Here is an 18,057-nt window from a genome sequence, read left to right on the forward strand (position 1 = left end):
TAGCGCATTATGTTGATTATGCTAATTACGACAATTACATTGGTAAGAAGGGAAAAATAATGTCATAAATGAATTCCTCGCCATATAAAACAAACATAGGGTTCCTGTATTAATCATGTTTTCGGACATTCTCGAAATGAAATGACAAAGAAACATATATTTTCATATGCATTACGCATATACATGTATGTGTTAATTAGTACATTATGCTTATTATGTTAATTACAGTAATTACATTGGTTAAAATTGAAAAATAATGTCATAAATAAATTTCTCGCTATAGAAAACCCTAAAAGGGATGCATTATCTACATATTGGGCATTTTTTGGAAAGACATCCACAAATACGTATATATTACACTTATGCTAATTAGCTCATTATGCAAATTAGGCTGATTACGATAATTGCGTAACTTATTTATTCAAATTATTGGTATAAATTGATTCTTCGTCACAGGACCTCCTAGTAAAATGACATTTGTGTTTTTAATCTTTCTGGTTTAAGAGAAGTAGTATAATATGCTAATAGGGTGATTATGCTAATAAGGCTAATTAAAAAAATTGCTCACGGTTGCCAAGGTGGCAACCAAGCTGAATTTACCTCAATACCCATCTAGAATGCAAATCAATAAAAAAAAATTCTACTCAACAACTTTTCCAGGTATGAAAAATATCTACTGGACTATAATGAGTTTTTTGCAATTACGACACGGTCGCTCTCTACAACGCACCAATTCCTTTGAAAAATGCAAGTCAAATCACAATGGAGAGCTGAGAGGTTTTTGCCGAAAGTAGCTCGGTGGTTTTTACTTATGGGAATTTTTGGAAACGACCCCCCCCCCCCCCCCCGTTCCGGCGTCCCTGCATTTAAACTGCTCTAGGTTCGATAAAACTAAAATTTGCATTACTAGGTGTTAAAGATGCTTCTTTTTTGCCACCGTGGGGGCTACAAAAACATGAAATATTTCAGTATAGTCAAAATATAGAAAGGGATGAGGAACTAGCTCCATTAGAAGTAGGCTTCAATTTGCCAGAATTTTTTATTTACATAGCCTGTGCACTAGAACAATGCCTCCTCCAGTGCACTGTCATGACTGTGAACGATTTTTACAGCGGGTGCTGATGTAAATTTGAAAAGCAAAAAGGTTCAAGTTAAACGGTTACACTTCCTAATTCCGAAGGTTCGTAATTCCGAAACACGTAAATTGCCTATACCTCGATGTTCGTTAATGCGAAATCGTAAAAGGGTCCGTTAATCCGAACATTTGTGGCGTTATTCCGAAGGTTCGTTATTCTGAAGGTTCGATAATCCGAAAACGAAATAAGGTTCGATGTTCCGAAGGTTCGTAAGTCCGAAGACGAAATAAGGTTTGTTAATCATTACGTTTTCGGACTAACAAACCTTCGGAATTACGAACCTCATTTCGTTTTCGGATTAACGAACCGTCGGAATTACGAACCTCACTTTGTTTTCGGACGAACGAACCTTCGGAATTACGAACCTCATTTCGTTTTCGGGCTAACGAACCTTCGGAATTAAGAACCTCATTTCGTTTTCGGACTCACAAACCTTCGGAATTACGAACCTTCGGAATAACGAACCTTCGTAATTAAAAAAGTATGCGTAGTTAAACATTGGTGTATGAGATGATAATAATATGTTCCATCCTATGACGTTTTAGGGTAGGAAATTAACATGTACAAGAAAACAAAGGGGGGGATGTACATGTAGATGAAAATGAATAAGGGCACAGTACGACATATAACTATATGTCGTTTGTACCTGCCGAGCGGCACTTTTGAAGTGACGATAAAACTAATATTATTTTGGGAACGGACATGGCCACTCAGAAATAAACCAGCATTCTATGCCGGCCATTATGTTTCATTGGAGATTTTACCCGGTCATTGACCTTATTAGAAATACGATATTTATTTTCAAAATATGTTTTATATCCTCATCACATTTGTGGTAAACATGGATAATTATGGTAAATATCAATAATAAATAATAATAATTAACATTTCTTAATTAGCGCATTGGAAAGAGAAAAAAGAAGTAGCAAAATACAATGAGGTAAGATTTGAGGAGTGTTTTGAAAGATTCGACAGTGAATACATTACGTATGGAGATCGGGAGATTGCTACAGAGTTTTTGGGGCAAGAGCAGAAAAAGCACGATCGCCATAACGGGTAAAAGTGCGGGGTCCTAGAGATAGTACTGCATAGACCTATACATACCAATGCATGTACTGTTATCAGGGCTCAAAATGAATCCACTGGAACAGGTGCATGTATAAGATCCATCTTCATTGGTGCAATTTCCATTTCCACAGGGATTGCTAAGTTTTGGAGAGCACTCGTTGAAGTCTGAAAAAAGAAATGACAAAAATAACCTAATTTTCAAAACCATATTTCGTTAGTTATTTTCACAATCTTTGAATTCCCGAAATGAATCGAGTAAATATAATTAAATACAAAATTGGGGGAAAAAATCGAAAAAAAAATCGGGAAAAAAAATTGAAGTCGAAAATAGTGAACGGTAGCGAGCGGTGATGATTTTTTTCTCTCCGCTCATCGTGGAGTTTCACGCAGTTTCACCATCAGAACCATGGTTTCACCCTATATAAGAAAGGTCGATTCTTGCACCTGCTTTTGATGGCTTCCTTGCGAAAACAAATTTAAAAACGTTTCAAAACTCAACCGTGTTCAATGTCAATGGCGCATTCACGTTTCCAGGAGGTCGTAAAATCTGAGCTGATCGCGTTTTGGACGTTTAAATTTTTTCCACATCATGATTCGAAAGACGTTTAATTTTACGGCCGGCAATTGAGGTTATTGATCACATCCTTTGTTTCTCATTATATCTCCGTTTTGTAACCACGTTGTGAATCATGATTCATGTTGCCGTTACTATCCTATTTACTATCGTATTGATAAGATGGGTAAAAGTGTGCAGTGAAATAATGGTGCACATTATGCCAACCATGGCGAATGTACAGTTTGGTCAATTGCAAAATTTTCAGTTACTCACGTATAACGTTGGGAATGTTAACTTCATAAATTTTGCTAATCTTACCGAAACGTGAAATATTTCAAAAATGTTCAGTTACATGCAGACATTATCACGTTGTCCCTTTGAAGGGCCTGGTAAATCTTCAGCAGATCCCAAATAACAATAGAGCCTACCTTCGCAGATTCTTCCGGTGCCCGTGAATCCAGATTTGCAAGCGCAGGTGAAAGATCCTACGTTGTTGGTGCAGTATGCATTTACATCACAACTGTTGCTATTGGTTGCACATTCGTCGATATCTGTTAAGTTGGAAACGTTACTAGGCAAAGACCATTAGAGTAATAATAGCCTCGCTCAAACGCACTCATTATTTAATTATCCATGAATTAAAATTACACAGATATTTGTCTTATCACGACCCATGCTGTTTTGGTCGGAGGAAGGGTTGGCGGAACCCAATCGGAAGAAGGGTTGGTGGAGTGCTCATCTTGACAGCTTATCCTCCGACCTAGATTCTCCCGAACGGAAGAAGGCCGGGTATCTTGTACGACGTCCAGACAGGCACTTCTCCGACCCCTGCTAATTACTAATGAGATATATTATTTATTATGCCAAATATGGGAACATTTCTGTATTTCGATATCTAAAATAGCCGCCACTTGCCCAAACAGTATTGCGTACAATGGCAATGGCCCGGGCCCAAAAAATGAGATTAGCATTAAAATGGATATTATTAAGATTAACGAGTGGAATACTGACGAAAAACATAATTGTAAATATGCCATTTATGTTTCAAATGCTGTATTTTGAAATTCAAAATGGCCGCAATAGCCCCTATATTCGTCATGTACAATGCAAATAGAGAAACTAATTTTCACACGAGTATAAGAAACACAAAATGCATGTAATTGTGATCTATGAGTGAAATATTGTCTGACAACATGTTTTATAGCAAGACATATCATTTCTTTTGTCTTGCATGAGATAAATACTGTATTATGAAATTCAAAATGGCCCGTATAGGCCATAACAGTATTATCTACAATGTGAATTGGGACATATCATTTGTCAGAATTTGGATTTGCTTGACTATGACATCCATATAATCCTGTTGTATGAGTAAAACGTTTGAAAACATTTTTTTTAATCATCGCATTTCTTCTTTCATATAGGTGATAAATACTGTATTTTGACATTCAAAATAACCTCTACAAGCCCTAGCTAAATTATGTAAGATGCGAACAGGGAAACTAATTTTCACAAGAGTGAGAATCATAAAATGCATATAACTGTGATGTACGGGTAAAGATAATGTCTTAAACATTATTTCTAACTAAATACATCACATATGGGTCGTGGATATGGTGGAGGTAATAAATGCTGTATTTTGAAATCCAAAATGGCTGCCATAGGTCCTAAAAGTATTGTGTACATTGTAACATGGGACATATAATTTTGACAGAATTTGGCTTTGCTTGACTCTAAATATTGCATATAATTGTGAATTGTGATGTAAAGGTTAATTATTGTCTAAAACCACGGTTTCTAACTAGATATATCATAATGTTGTGTAATTAAGGTGATAAATGCTGCATTTTTAAATTGAAAATGGCCACCTTAGGCACTTATCGTATAATATACAATTTGGGTAGAGACAAATGATGTTCACAATAAGAGCATATGACAGCCATTTTGAATGTTGAAAAATAGTATTTAATCAATCTAAATTACATAAGATATGATATGTTTTGTTATAAATCATGTTTTCAGACAACATTCCACTCATACATCACCATTTGATCAAGCAAAGCCAAATTCTGTTCAAAAGATTTGTTCCCATTCATATTGTGTATAATACCGTAAGGGACTGTAGCGGCCATTTTGACTTAAAAATAACCGTATTTATCACGTAACTGGCAGAATAAATGATATATCTTAGTAGAAATGATGCTTTCAGACAATATTTTACTCATAGATCACTATTACGTGCATTTATGGTGCTCACTCCTGTGAATATTGGTTTCCCACTGGTCGTGTGGTCCAGTGGTTAGAGCATTGGACTCATAATCGCAAGGATGTGAATTCGAATCCAAACGCTGCCATTGTCTCCGCTTTGATAAAAAAGGCCCAAGGGTGATATCTGTCGTCTATTATGTCAGCCACTATGGCTGATTAACCTAGACGTAAAATGTTTCCAAGGTAATTGGTTATATACCAGCTTGGCGTTTACCAGCAAAAAATGCTGTCCTGCCGAGTTCCTACGGGAGTTACCACATTGTACATATTACGGTTAATGTCGATGGCGGCCATTTTGAAAGTCGAAATACAGTATTTAATACAAACTTGAAACCTGAATGATAAATTTCGTTAGAAAATACGTTTTTAGACAGTATCCAATTAATTTATCACATATATATGCATTTTAGCGCTCACTCTTGTGATTTCTTTTCTTTCATTTCTCATTGTGTATAATACTTTTAGGGCCTTTGGCAGCCATTTTGAATATCAGAATACAACATTCACCACATACATGGCATATTAATAATATATTTCGTTAATAATTGTGTTTATAGTCAGTATTCTAACTGTTTAATCTTCATAATAAGCATTTTAGTGATCACTCTTGAGAATTTTTTGGCCCCCATTGCCATTGTACGCAATATATACTGTTTGGGCCAGTGGCGGCTATTTTAGATATCAAAATACTGCAATTTTCCCATATATGACAATACAAATGATATATCTCGTAAGTAATTGTGATTTGAATATATTACTTCGTTCATACATCGCGATTTTTTGCAGTTTAGTGCTCATTTTTGTAAAAATTAGTTTTCCCTATTCATATTGTACATGATAGTGTATACAATGGCCTATGGCGGCCATTTTGAATATCAGGAAGATAAATTTTTTTCAAAAATTATTTTTTAAGATTGTATTTCACTCCTGCCACACAATTTCATGCATTTCACAGCCAATGTGCGGACAATTTTATGATTTTCATGGGTAATTTGCATATTTTGGCGGCCATATTGGATATTGCCAATTTGCGGGAAATGCTCAAGATTACACGAGTGGCATCATTCAGATTCGTAATCAGCACCCTCGAATTGACAAGAAGCCATCAAAAAATATTGTATATATAAAAAAACAAGGTTATGCCTCTTCTATCCTGGACTATGCTGCTGACCAGTGTTTTCCTTTTTTTATTGTATACTTGTAGTTGTTTATAAAGGTAAATGTGTCAGTCATTTGTTGAAATTAATATATATGCATATATATATGATATTGAGGTCATTGATCACATCCTTTGTTTCTCATATCTCCGTTTTGTAACCACGTTGTGAATCATGATTCATGTTGCCGTTACTATCCTATTTACTATCGTATTGATAAGATGGGTAAAAGTGTGCAGTGAAAAAATGGTGCACATTATGCCAACCATGGCGAATGTACAGTTTGGTCAATTGCGAAATTTTCAGTTACTCACGTATAACGTTGGGAATGTTAACTTCATAAATTTGGCTAATCTTACCGAAACGTGAAATATTTCAAAAATGTTCAGTTACATGCAGACATTGTCACGTTGTCCCTTTGAAGGGCCTGGTAAATCTTCAGCAGATCCCAAATAACAATAGAGCCTACCTTCGCAGATTCTTCCGGTGCCCGTGAATCCAGATTTGCAAGCGCAGGTGAAAGATCCTACGTTGTTGGTGCAGTATGCATTTACATCACAACTGTTGCTATTGGTTGCACATTCGTCGATATCTGTTAAGTTGGAAACGTTAATGATTAACTACTAGGCAAAGACCATTAGAGTAATAATAGCCTCGCTCAAACGCACTCATTATTTAATTATGCATGAATTAAAATTACACAGATATTTTTCTTATCACGACCCATGCTGTTTTGGTCGGAGGAAGGGTTGGCGGAACCCAATTGGAGGAAGGGTTGGTGCAGTGCTCATCTTGACAGCTTATCCTCCGACCTAGATTCTCCCGAACGGAAGAAGGCCGGGTACCTTGTACGACGTCCAGACAGGCACTTCTCCGACCCCTGCTCCTATCAACCCAGCCTACGTTTGGGCCGTGAAAAGAGGAATATCTGTAGGATTTTTATCCATGCATAACATTATGTTACTCTGAACATGATCCCACGCGTCTGAACGAAGCTAGCATAGGCCTAGCCCACAATACTGGCAAGTACTTATTGCTAATCAAAATATCGGTATATACATTTTCTTTCAGCCAAATAAAGCCCATTTGCAAGAAGGCACACCACTAAAGATACTTTGCGGTTTTCCTGTAACACAATTTAGTGGTTACGAATTATATCGATAATGAAATATTTTTTATACCATTTATACATTATGAGTTGACAAAGCTGTTGTATATATATCATTTCTCACACTTTATATACAGTGCGTATCCAAAAAAGTGTACACTTTGAAAAAGCCCTGGGAATTAAAAAAAAATATAAAACATGTGGGTACTTTTTTCACATATAATCTTGGGTTTGGGTCTCATCTATCAAATGGAAGTAATCGTTTTGACAGAATGTTACACTTGAATGGGCACTGTCATCTTTTGTAAAGCTCGCAGAAATCTGTTTGCGCAGAAATGCCTGTTTTCACGCTGTGTCAAGGGGAAAGGGCGAAATCAAAATTACCCTGTGAAACATTTCTCATACATTTCCCTTGCACTTTTAGTCAATTGAAATAAAACAGATACATTCAAGCATTTTGTAACAATTTTTGCCACCCAAATTGAAATTTCAATACTTGGTAAGCGCAACCTTTACCCTTTTTGTGCCAGCTGGATCTGAGGACATAACTGAATCTGAACAAAAGTTGATATCAAACATCTCCAGCAATTTTAACTAAGTTTTTATTATTTAAAGTGGGTTTACATTTTATTTTTCAATTAGTACTTGTTTCTCCACACTTGCCAATGAAAATCAAGCCTAAGCCATGATGTAAATCACAGCTCAGTGTAACGCAAATATCATCATGATGGCCTTGGTGTGTGGGAGAATGGGGCGGAGCGCAATGCACTCTTCGAAGTGTTTTGGGGCAAGGAAACAAGTTTGAAAAGGTATAAGATATCTTCAAATAAATTTTACTAGCTAAATTCCACGTGTTCTTTATAATTAAGGTCTACTTTTATTCGCATAACTATTTCAAAATTCTGCGCAAATCATTTTTCACTAACTTTTCAAAAGTAAGTGGTGCTCACTCAAGCGGAAATATTTTTCGACAGTTATATCGTCATTTGCTTCAATAGATATGTACAAAAGTTAAAATGTGGAAAATCCTCAGGATATTACAAATGTATAATTTTACAGGATTTTTTTATGTGTAAACTTTTTATTGATACGCACTGTATATTGTACAAGTTATGTATATAATCATTGCGAAGCAAAACTGGAGAAATTACTAAATATTTCATTGGTCCTTTAAAATTTAGTTCATCAATGCAACAGGGATTAACAACCCTAAAATCAAGCGTCGTTTTATTGGAGAATCCGAAACATACAACATGATATGTAATATTTTCGATTCGACGGCAAAATACTATTAATTCTCAGGTCAAATTTAAAGTTGGATATATCGGAAGGCCAGCATGTTACTTAAAATGAATACATAAATACAACTACAAATGTTTGGAAAGACCTGCTAGTCCAGGATAGGCCCCATAGAAAATTGACCAAACCTTGTTTTATTATATATACAATATTTTTTATGGTTTCTTGTCAATTCGAGGGTGCTGATTACGAATCTGAATGATGCCACTCGTGTAACCTCGAGCATTTTCTGCAAATAGGCAAAATCCAATATGGCCGCCAAAATAATTTATGCAAATTACCCATGAAACTCATTAAATTGTCCGCACATTGACTGTGAAATGCATGAAATTGTGTGGCAGGAATGAAATACAATCTTAAAAAAACAATTTTTGACAAAATATTTATCTTCCTGATATTCAAAATGGCCGCCATAGGCCATTGTATATGAATAGGGAAAACTAATTTTCACAAATATGAGCACTAAACTGCAAAAACCGCGATGTATGAACGAACTAATATATGTAAATCATCATTACTAATGAGATATATTATTTATTATGCGAAATATGGGAACATTTCTGTATTTCGATATCTAAAATAGCCGCCACTTGCCCAAACAGTATTGCGTACAATGGCAATGGTCGGGGCCCAAAAAATGAGAAGATTAGCATTAAAATGGATATTATTAAGATTAACGAGTGGAATACTGACGAAAAACATAATTGTAAATATGCCATTTATGTGGCAAATGCTGTATTTTGAAATTCAAAATGGCCGCCATAGCCCCTATATTCGTCATGTACAATGCAAATAGAGAAAACTAATTTTCACACGAGTATAAGAAACACAAAATGCATGTAATTGTGATCTATGAGTGAAATATTGTCTGACAACATGTTTTATAGCAAGACATATCATTTCTTTTGTCATGCATGAGATAAATACTGTATTATGAAATTCAAAATGGCCCGTATAGGCCCTAACAGTATTATCTACAATGTGAATTGGGACATATCATTTGTCAGAATTTGGATTTGCTTGACTATGACATCCATATAATCCTGTTGTATGAGTAAAACGTTTGAAAACATTTTTTTTAATCATCGCATTTCTTCTTTCATATAGGTGATAAATACTGTATTTTGACATTCAAAATAACCTCTACAAGCCCTAACTAAATTATGTAACATGCGAACAGGGAAACTAATTTTCACAAGAGTGAGAATCATAAAATGCATATAACTGTGATGTACGGGTAAAGATAATGTCTTAAACATTATTTCTAACTAAATACATCACATATGGGTCGTGGATATGGTGGAGGTAATAAATGCTGTATTTTGAAATCCAAAATGGCTGCCATAGGTCCTAAAAGTATTATGTACATTGTAACATGGGACATATAATTTTGACAGAATTTGGCTTTGCTTGACTCTAAATATTGCATATAATTGTGAATTGTGATGTAAAGGTTAATTATTGTCTAAAACCACGGTTTCTAACTAGATATATCATAATGTTGTGTAATTAAGGTGATAAATGCTGCATTTTTTAAATTGAAAATGGCCACCTTAGGCACTTATCGTATAATATACAATTTGGGTAGAGACAAATGATGTTCACAATAAGAGCATATGACAGCCATTTTGAATGTTGAAAAATAGTATTTAATCAATCTAAATTACATAAGATATGATATATTTTGTTATAAATCATGTTTTCAGACAACATTCCACTCATGCATCACCATTTGACCAAGCGAAGCCAAATTCTGTTCAAAAGATTTGTTCCCATTCATATTGTGTATAATACCGTAAGGGACTGTAGCGGCCATTTTGACTTAAAAATAACCGTATTTATCACGTAACTGGCAGAATAAATGATATATCTTAGTAGAAATGATGCTTTCAGACAATATTTTACTCATAGATCACTATTACGTGCATTTATGGTGCTCACTCCTGTGAATATTGGTTTCCCACTGGTCGTGTGGTCCTGTGGTTAGAGCATTGGACTCATAATGGCAAGGTTGTGAGTTCGAATCCAAACGCTGCCATTGTCTCCGCTTTGATAAAAAGGCCCAAGAGTGATATCTGTAGTCTATTATGTCAGCCACTATGGCTGATTAACCTAGACGTAAAATGTTTCCAAGGTAATTGGTTATATACCAGCTTGGCGTTTACCAGCAAAAAATGCTGTCCTGCCGAGTTCCTACGGGAGTTACCACATTGTACATATTACGGTTAATGTCGGTGGCGGCCATTTTGAAAGTCGAAATACAGTATTTAATACAAACTTGAAACCTGAATGATAAATTTCGTTAGAAAATACGTTTTTAGACAGTATCCAATTAATTTATCACATATATATGCATTTTAGCGCTCACTCTTGTGATTTCTTTTCTTTCATTTCTCATTGTGTATAATACTTTTAGGGCCTTTGGCAGCCATTTTGAATATCAGAATACAACATTCACCACATACATGGCATATTAATAATATATTTCGTTAATAATTGTGTTTATAGTCAGTATTCTAACTGTTTAATCTTCATAATAAGCATTTTAGTGATCACTCTTGAGAATTTTTTGGCCCCCATTGCCATTGTACGCAATATATACTGTTTGGGCCAGTGGCGGCTATTTTAGATATCAAAATACTGCAATTTTCCCATATATGACAATACAAATGATATATCTCGTTAGTAATTGTGATTTGCATATATTACTTCGTTCATACATCGCGATTTTTTGCAGTTTAGTGCTCATTTTTGTAAAAATTAGTTTTCCCTATTCATATTGTACATGATAGTGTATACAATGGCCTATGGCGGGCATTTTGAATATCAGGAAGATAAATTTTTTTCAAAAAATGTTTTTTAAGATTGTATTTCACTCCTGCCACACAATTTCATGCATTTCACAGCCAATGTGCGGACAATTTTATGATTTTCATGGGTAATTTGCATATTTTGGCGGCCATATTGGATATTGCCAATTTGCGGGAAATGCTCAAGGTTACACGAGTGGCATCATTCAGATTCGTAATCAGCACCCTCGAATTGACAAGAAGCCATCAAAAAATATTGTATATATAAAAAAAACAAGGTTATGCCTCTTCTATCCTGGACTATGCTGCTGACCAGTGTTTTCCTTTTTTTTTATTGTATACTTGTAGTTGTTTACAAAGGTAAATGTGTCAGTCATTTGTTGAAATTAATATATAAATATATATGCATATATATATGATATTGAGGTCATTGATCACATCCTTTGTTTCTCATATCTCCGTTTTGTAACCACGTTGTGAATCATGATTCATGTTGCCGTTACTATCCTATTTACTATCGTATTGATAAGATGGGTAAAAGTGTGCAGTGAAATAATGGTGCACATTATGCCAACCATGGCGAATGTACAGTTTGGTCAATTGCGAAATTTTCAGTTACTCACGTATAACGTTGGGAATGTTAACTTCATAAATTTGGCTAATCTTACCGAAACGTGAAATATTTCAAAAATGTTCAGTTACATGCAGACATTATCACGTTGTCCCTTTGAAGGGCCTGGTAAATCTTCAGCAGATCCCAAATAACAATAGAGCCTACCTTCGCAGATTCTTCCGGTGCCCGTGAATCCAGATTTGCAAGCGCAGGTGAAAGATCCTACGTTGTTGGTGCAGTATGCATTTACATCACAACTGTTGCTATTGGTTGCACATTCGTTGATATCTGTTAAGTTGGAAACGTTAATGATTAACTACTAGGCAAAGACCATTAGAGTAATAATAGCCTCGCTCAAACGCACTCATTATTTAATTATGCATGAATTAAAATTTCACAGATATTTGTCTTATCACGACCCATGCTGTTTTGGTCGGAGGAAGGGTTGGCGGAACCCAATTGGAAGAAGGGTTGGTGCAGTGCTCATCTTGACAGCTTATCCTCCGACCTAGATACTCCCGAACGGAAGAAGGCCGGGTATCTTGTACGACGTCCAGACAGGCACTACCCCGACCCCTGCTCCTATCAACCCAGCCTACGTTTGGGCCGTGATAAGAGGAATATCTGTAGGATTTTTATCCATGCATAACATTATGTTACTCTGAACATGATCCCACGCTTCTGAACGAAGCTAGCATAGGCCTAGCCCACAATACTGGCAAGTACTTATTGCTAATCAAAATATCGGTATATACATTTTCTTTCAGCCAAATAAAGCCCATTTGCAAGAAGGCACACCACTAAAGATACTTTGCGGTTTTCCTGTAACACAATTTAGTGGTTACGAACTTTATCGATAATGAAATATTTTTTATACCATTTATACATTATGAATTGACAAAGCTGTTGTATATATATCATTTCTCACACTTTATATACAGTGCGTATCCAAAAAAGTTTACACTTTGAAAAAGCCCTGGGAATTAAAAAAAAATATAAAACATGTGGGTATTTTTTTCACATATAATCTTGGTTTGGGTCTCATCTATCAAATGGAAGTAATCGTTTTGACAGAATGTTACACTTGAATGGGCACTGTCATCTTTTGTAAAGCTCGCAGAAATCTGTTTGCGCAGAAATGCATGTTTTCACGCTGTGTCAAGGGGAAAGGGCGAAATCAAAATTACCCTGTGAAACATTTCTCATACATTTCCCTTGCACTTTTAGTCAATTGAAATAAAACAGATACATTCAAGCATTTTGTAACAATTTTTGCCACCCAAATTGAAATGTCAATACTTGGTAAGCGCAACCTTTACCCTTTTTGTGCCAGCTGGATGTGAGGACATAACTGAATCTGAACAAAAGTTGATATCAAACATCTCCAGCAATTTTAACTAAGTTTTTATCATTTAAAGTTGGTTTACATTTCATTTTTCATTTAGTACTTGTTTCTCCACACTTGCCAATGAAAATCAAGCCTAAGCCATGATGTAAATCACAGCTCAGTGTAACGCAAATATCATCATGATGGCTTGTGGTGTGTGGGAGAATGGGGCGGAGCGCAATGCACTCTTCGAAGTGTTTTGGGGCATGGAAACAAGTTTGAAAAGGTATAAGATATCTTCAAATAAATTTTACTAGCTAAATTCCACGTGTTCTTTATAATTAAGGTCTACTTTTATTCGCATAACTATTTCAAAATTCTGCGCAAATCATTTTTCACTAACTTTTCAAAAGTAAGTGGTGCTCACTTAAGCGGAAATATTTTTCGACAGTTATATCGTCATTTGTTTCAATAGATCTGTACAAAAGTTAAAATGTGGAAAATCCTCAGGATATTACAAATGTATAATTTTACAGGATTTTTTCTAAGTGTAAACTTTTTATTGATACGCACTGTATATTGTACAAGTTATTTATATAATCATTGCGAAGCAAAACTGGAGAAATTACTAAATATTTCATTGGTCCTTTAAAATTCAGTTCATCAATGCAACAGGGATTAACAACCCTAAAATCAAACGTCGTTTTATTGGAGAATCCGAAACATACAACATGATATGTAATATTTTCGATTCGACGGCAAAATACTATTAATTCTCAGGTAAAATTTCCAGTTGGATATATCGGAAGGCCAGCATGTTACTTAAAATGAACACATAAATACAACTACAAATGTTTGGAAAGACCTGCTAGTCCAGGATAGGCCCCATAGAAAATTGACCAAACCTTGTTTTATTATATATACAATATTTTTTTATGGTTTCTTGTCAATTCGAGGGCGCTGATTACGAATCTGAATGATGCCACTCGTGTAACCTCGAGCATTTTCCGCAAATTGGCAAAATCCAATATGGCCGCCAAAATAATTTATGCAAATTACCCATGAAACTCATAAAATTGTCCGCACATTGACTGTGAAATGCATGAAATTGTGTGGCAGGAGTGAAATACAATCTTAAAAAAACAATTTTTGACAAAATATTTATCTTCCTGATATTCAAAATGGCCGCCATAGGCCATTGTATATGAATAGGGAAAACTAATTTTCACAAATATGAGCACTAAACTGCAAAAACCGCGATGCATGAACGAACTAATATATGCAAATCATCATTACTAATGAGATATATTATTTATTATGCCAAATATGGGAACATTTCTGTATTTCGATATCTAAAATAGCCGCCACTTGCCCAAACAGTATTGCGTACAATGGCAATGGCCCGGGCCCAAAAAATGAGAAGATTAGCATTAAAATTGATATTATTAAGATTAACGAGTGGAATACTGACGAAAAACATAATTGTAAATATGCCATTTATGTTTCAAATGCTGTATTTTGAAATTCAAAATGGCCGCAATAGCCCCTATATTCGTCATGTACAATGCAAATAGAGAAACTAATTTTCACACGAGTATAAGAAACACAAAATGCATGTAATTGTGATCTATGAGTGAAATATTGTCTGACAACATGTTTTATAGCAAGACATATCATTTCTTTTTCTTGCATGAGATAAATACTGTATTATGAAATTCAAAATGGCCCGTATAGGCCATAACAGTATTATCTACAATGTGAATTGGGACATATCATTTGTCAGAATTTGGATTTGCTTGACTATGACATCCATATAATCCTGTTGTATGAGTAAAACGTTTGAAAACATATTTTTAATCATCGCATTTCTTCTTTCATATAGGTGATAAATACTGTATTTTGACATTCAAAATAACCTCTACAAGCCCTAGCTAAATTATGTAACATGCGAACAGGGAAACTAATTTTCACAAGAGTGAGAATCATAAAATGCATATAAAGATAACAGTATCCAATTAATTTATCACATATATATGCATTTTATCGCTCACTCTTGTGATTTCTTTTCTCTCATTTCTCATTGTGTATAACACTTTTAGGGCCTTTGGCAGCCATTTTGAATATCAGAATACAACATTCACCACATACATGGCATATTAATAATATATTTCGTTAAAAATTGTGTTTATAGTCAGTATTCTAACTGTTTAATCTTCATAATAAGCGTTTTAGTGATCACTCTTGAGAATGTTTTGGCCCCCATTGCCATTGTACGCAAAATATACCGTTTGGGCCAGTGGCGGCTATTTTAGATATCAAAATACTGCAATTTTTCCCATATATGACAACACAAATGATATATCCCGTTAGTAATTGTGATTTGCATGTATTACTTCGTTCATACATCGCGATTTTTTGCAGTTTAGTGCTCATTTTTGTAAAAATTAGTTTTCCTTATTCATATTGTACATGATAGTGTATACAATGGCCTATGGCGGCATTTTGAATATCAGGAAGATAAATTTTTTTCAAAATTATTTTTTAAGATTGTATTTCACTCCTGCCACACAATTTCATGCATTTCACAGCCAATGTGCGGACAATTTTATGATTTTCATGGGTAATTTGCATATTTTGGCGGCCATATTGGATATTGCCAATTTGCGGAAAATGCTCAAGGTTACCCGAGTGGCATCATTCAGATTCGTAATCAGCACCCTCGAATTGACAAGAAGCCATCAAAAAATATTGTATATATAAACAAACAAGGTTATGCCTCTTCTATCCTGGACTATGCGGCTGACCAGTGTTTTCCTGTTTTTTTTATTGTATACTTGTAGTTGTTTACAAAGGTAAATGTGTCAGTCATTTGTTGAAATTAATATATAAATATATATGCATATATATATATGATATTGAGGTCATGATCACATCCTTTGTTTCTCATATCTCCGTTTTGTAACCACGTTGTGAATCATGATTCATGTTGCCGTTACTATCCTATTTAGTATCGTATTGATAAGATGGGTAAAAGTGTGCAGTGAAAAAATGGTGCACATTATGCCAACCATGGCGAATGTACAGTTTGGTCAATTGCGAAATTTTCAGTTACTCACGTATAACGTTGGGAATGTTAACTTCATAAATTTGGCTAATCTTACCGAAACGTGAAATATTTCAAAAATGTTCAGTTACATGCAGACATTATCACGTTGTCCCTTTGAAGGGCCTGGTAAATCTTCAGCAGATCCCAAATAACAATAGAGCCTACCTTCGCAGATTCTTCCGGTGCCCGTGAATCCAGATTTGCAAGCGCAGGTGAAAGATCCTACGTTGTTGGTGCAGTATGCATTTACATCACAACTGTTGCTATTGGTTGCACATTCGTTGATATCTGTTAAGTTGGAAACGTTAATGATTAACTACTAGGCAAAGACCATTAGAGTAATAATAGCCTCGCTCAAACGCACTCATTATTTAATTATGCATGAATTAAAATTCACAGATATTTGTCTTATCACGACCCATGCTGTTTTGGTCGGAGGAAGGGTTGGCGGAACCCAATTGGAAGAAGGGTTGGTGCAGTGCTCATCTTGACAGCTTATCCTCCGACCTAGATACTCCGAACGGAAGAAGGCCGGGTATCTTGTACGACGTCCAGACAGGCACTACCCCGACCCCTGCTCCTATCAACCCAGCCTACGTTGGGCCGTGATAAGAGGAATATCTGTAGGATTTTTATCCATGCATAACATTATGTTACTCTGAACATGATCCCACGCGTCTGAACGAAGCTAGCATAGGCCTAGCCCACAATACTGGCAAGTACTTATTGCTAATCAAAATATCGGTATATACATTTTCTTTCAGCCAAATAAAGCCCATTTGCAAGAAGGCACACCACTAAAGATACTTTGCGGTTTTCCTGTAACACAATTTAGTGGTTACGAACTTTATCGATAATGAAATATTTTTTATACCATTTATACATTATGAATTGACAAAGCTGTTGTATATATATCATTCTCACACTTTATATACAGTGCGTATCCAAAAAAGTTTACACTTTGAAAAAGCCCTGGGAATAAAAAAAAAATATAAAACATGTGGGTATTTTTTTCACATATAATCTTGGTTTGGGTCTCATCTATCAAATGGAAGTAATCGTTTTGACAGAATGTTACACTTGAATGGGCACTGTCATCTTTTGTAAAGCTCGCAGAAATCTGTTTGCGCAGAAATGCATGTTTTTCACGCTGTGTCAAGGGGAAAGGGCGAAATCAAAATTACCCTGTGAAACATTTTCTCATAATTTCCCTTGCACTTTTAGTCAATTGAAATAAAACAGATACATTCAAGCATTTTGTAACAATTTTTGCCACCCAAATTGAAATGTCAATACTTGGTAAGCGCAACCTTTACCCTTTTTGTGCCAGCTGGATGTGAGGACATAACTGAATCTGAACAAAAGTTGATATCAAACATCTCCAGCAATTTTAACTAAGTTTTTATCATTTAAAGTTGGTTTACATTTCATTTTTCATTTAGTACTTGTTTCTCCACACTTGCCAATGAAAATCAAGCCTAAGCCATGATGTAAATCACAGCTCAGTGTAAACGCAAATATCATCATGATGGCCTTGGTGTGTGGGAGAATGGGCGGAGCGCAATGCACTCTTCGAAGTGTTTTTGGGGCATGGAAACAAGTTTGAAAA

General features: G+C 35.3%; 1 protein-coding gene across 1 annotated transcript in view; it reads right to left on the reverse strand.

Annotated features, from left to right (window-relative positions):
• The window catches only part of LOC121431232 (fibrillin-2-like), a 102,156-nt gene that overhangs the window by 18,072 nt on the left and 66,027 nt on the right, over window positions 1-18,057 (reverse strand). The window contains exons 8-13 of the mRNA XM_041628743.1: window positions 16,964-17,069; window positions 16,614-16,736; window positions 12,181-12,303; window positions 6,655-6,777; window positions 3,189-3,311; window positions 2,241-2,369 (exon numbers count right to left, since the gene is read on the reverse strand). Coding sequence (XP_041484677.1) covers window positions 2,241-2,369; window positions 3,189-3,311; window positions 6,655-6,777; window positions 12,181-12,303; window positions 16,614-16,736; window positions 16,964-17,069 — 727 coding nt within the window. The remainder of the gene's footprint in view (window positions 1-2,240; window positions 2,370-3,188; window positions 3,312-6,654; window positions 6,778-12,180; window positions 12,304-16,613; window positions 16,737-16,963; window positions 17,070-18,057) is intronic.

Source organism: Lytechinus variegatus, chromosome 17, assembly GCF_018143015.1.
Source record: "Lytechinus variegatus isolate NC3 chromosome 17, Lvar_3.0, whole genome shotgun sequence".
NCBI classification, from domain to species: Eukaryota; Metazoa; Echinodermata; class Echinoidea; order Temnopleuroida; family Toxopneustidae; genus Lytechinus; species Lytechinus variegatus.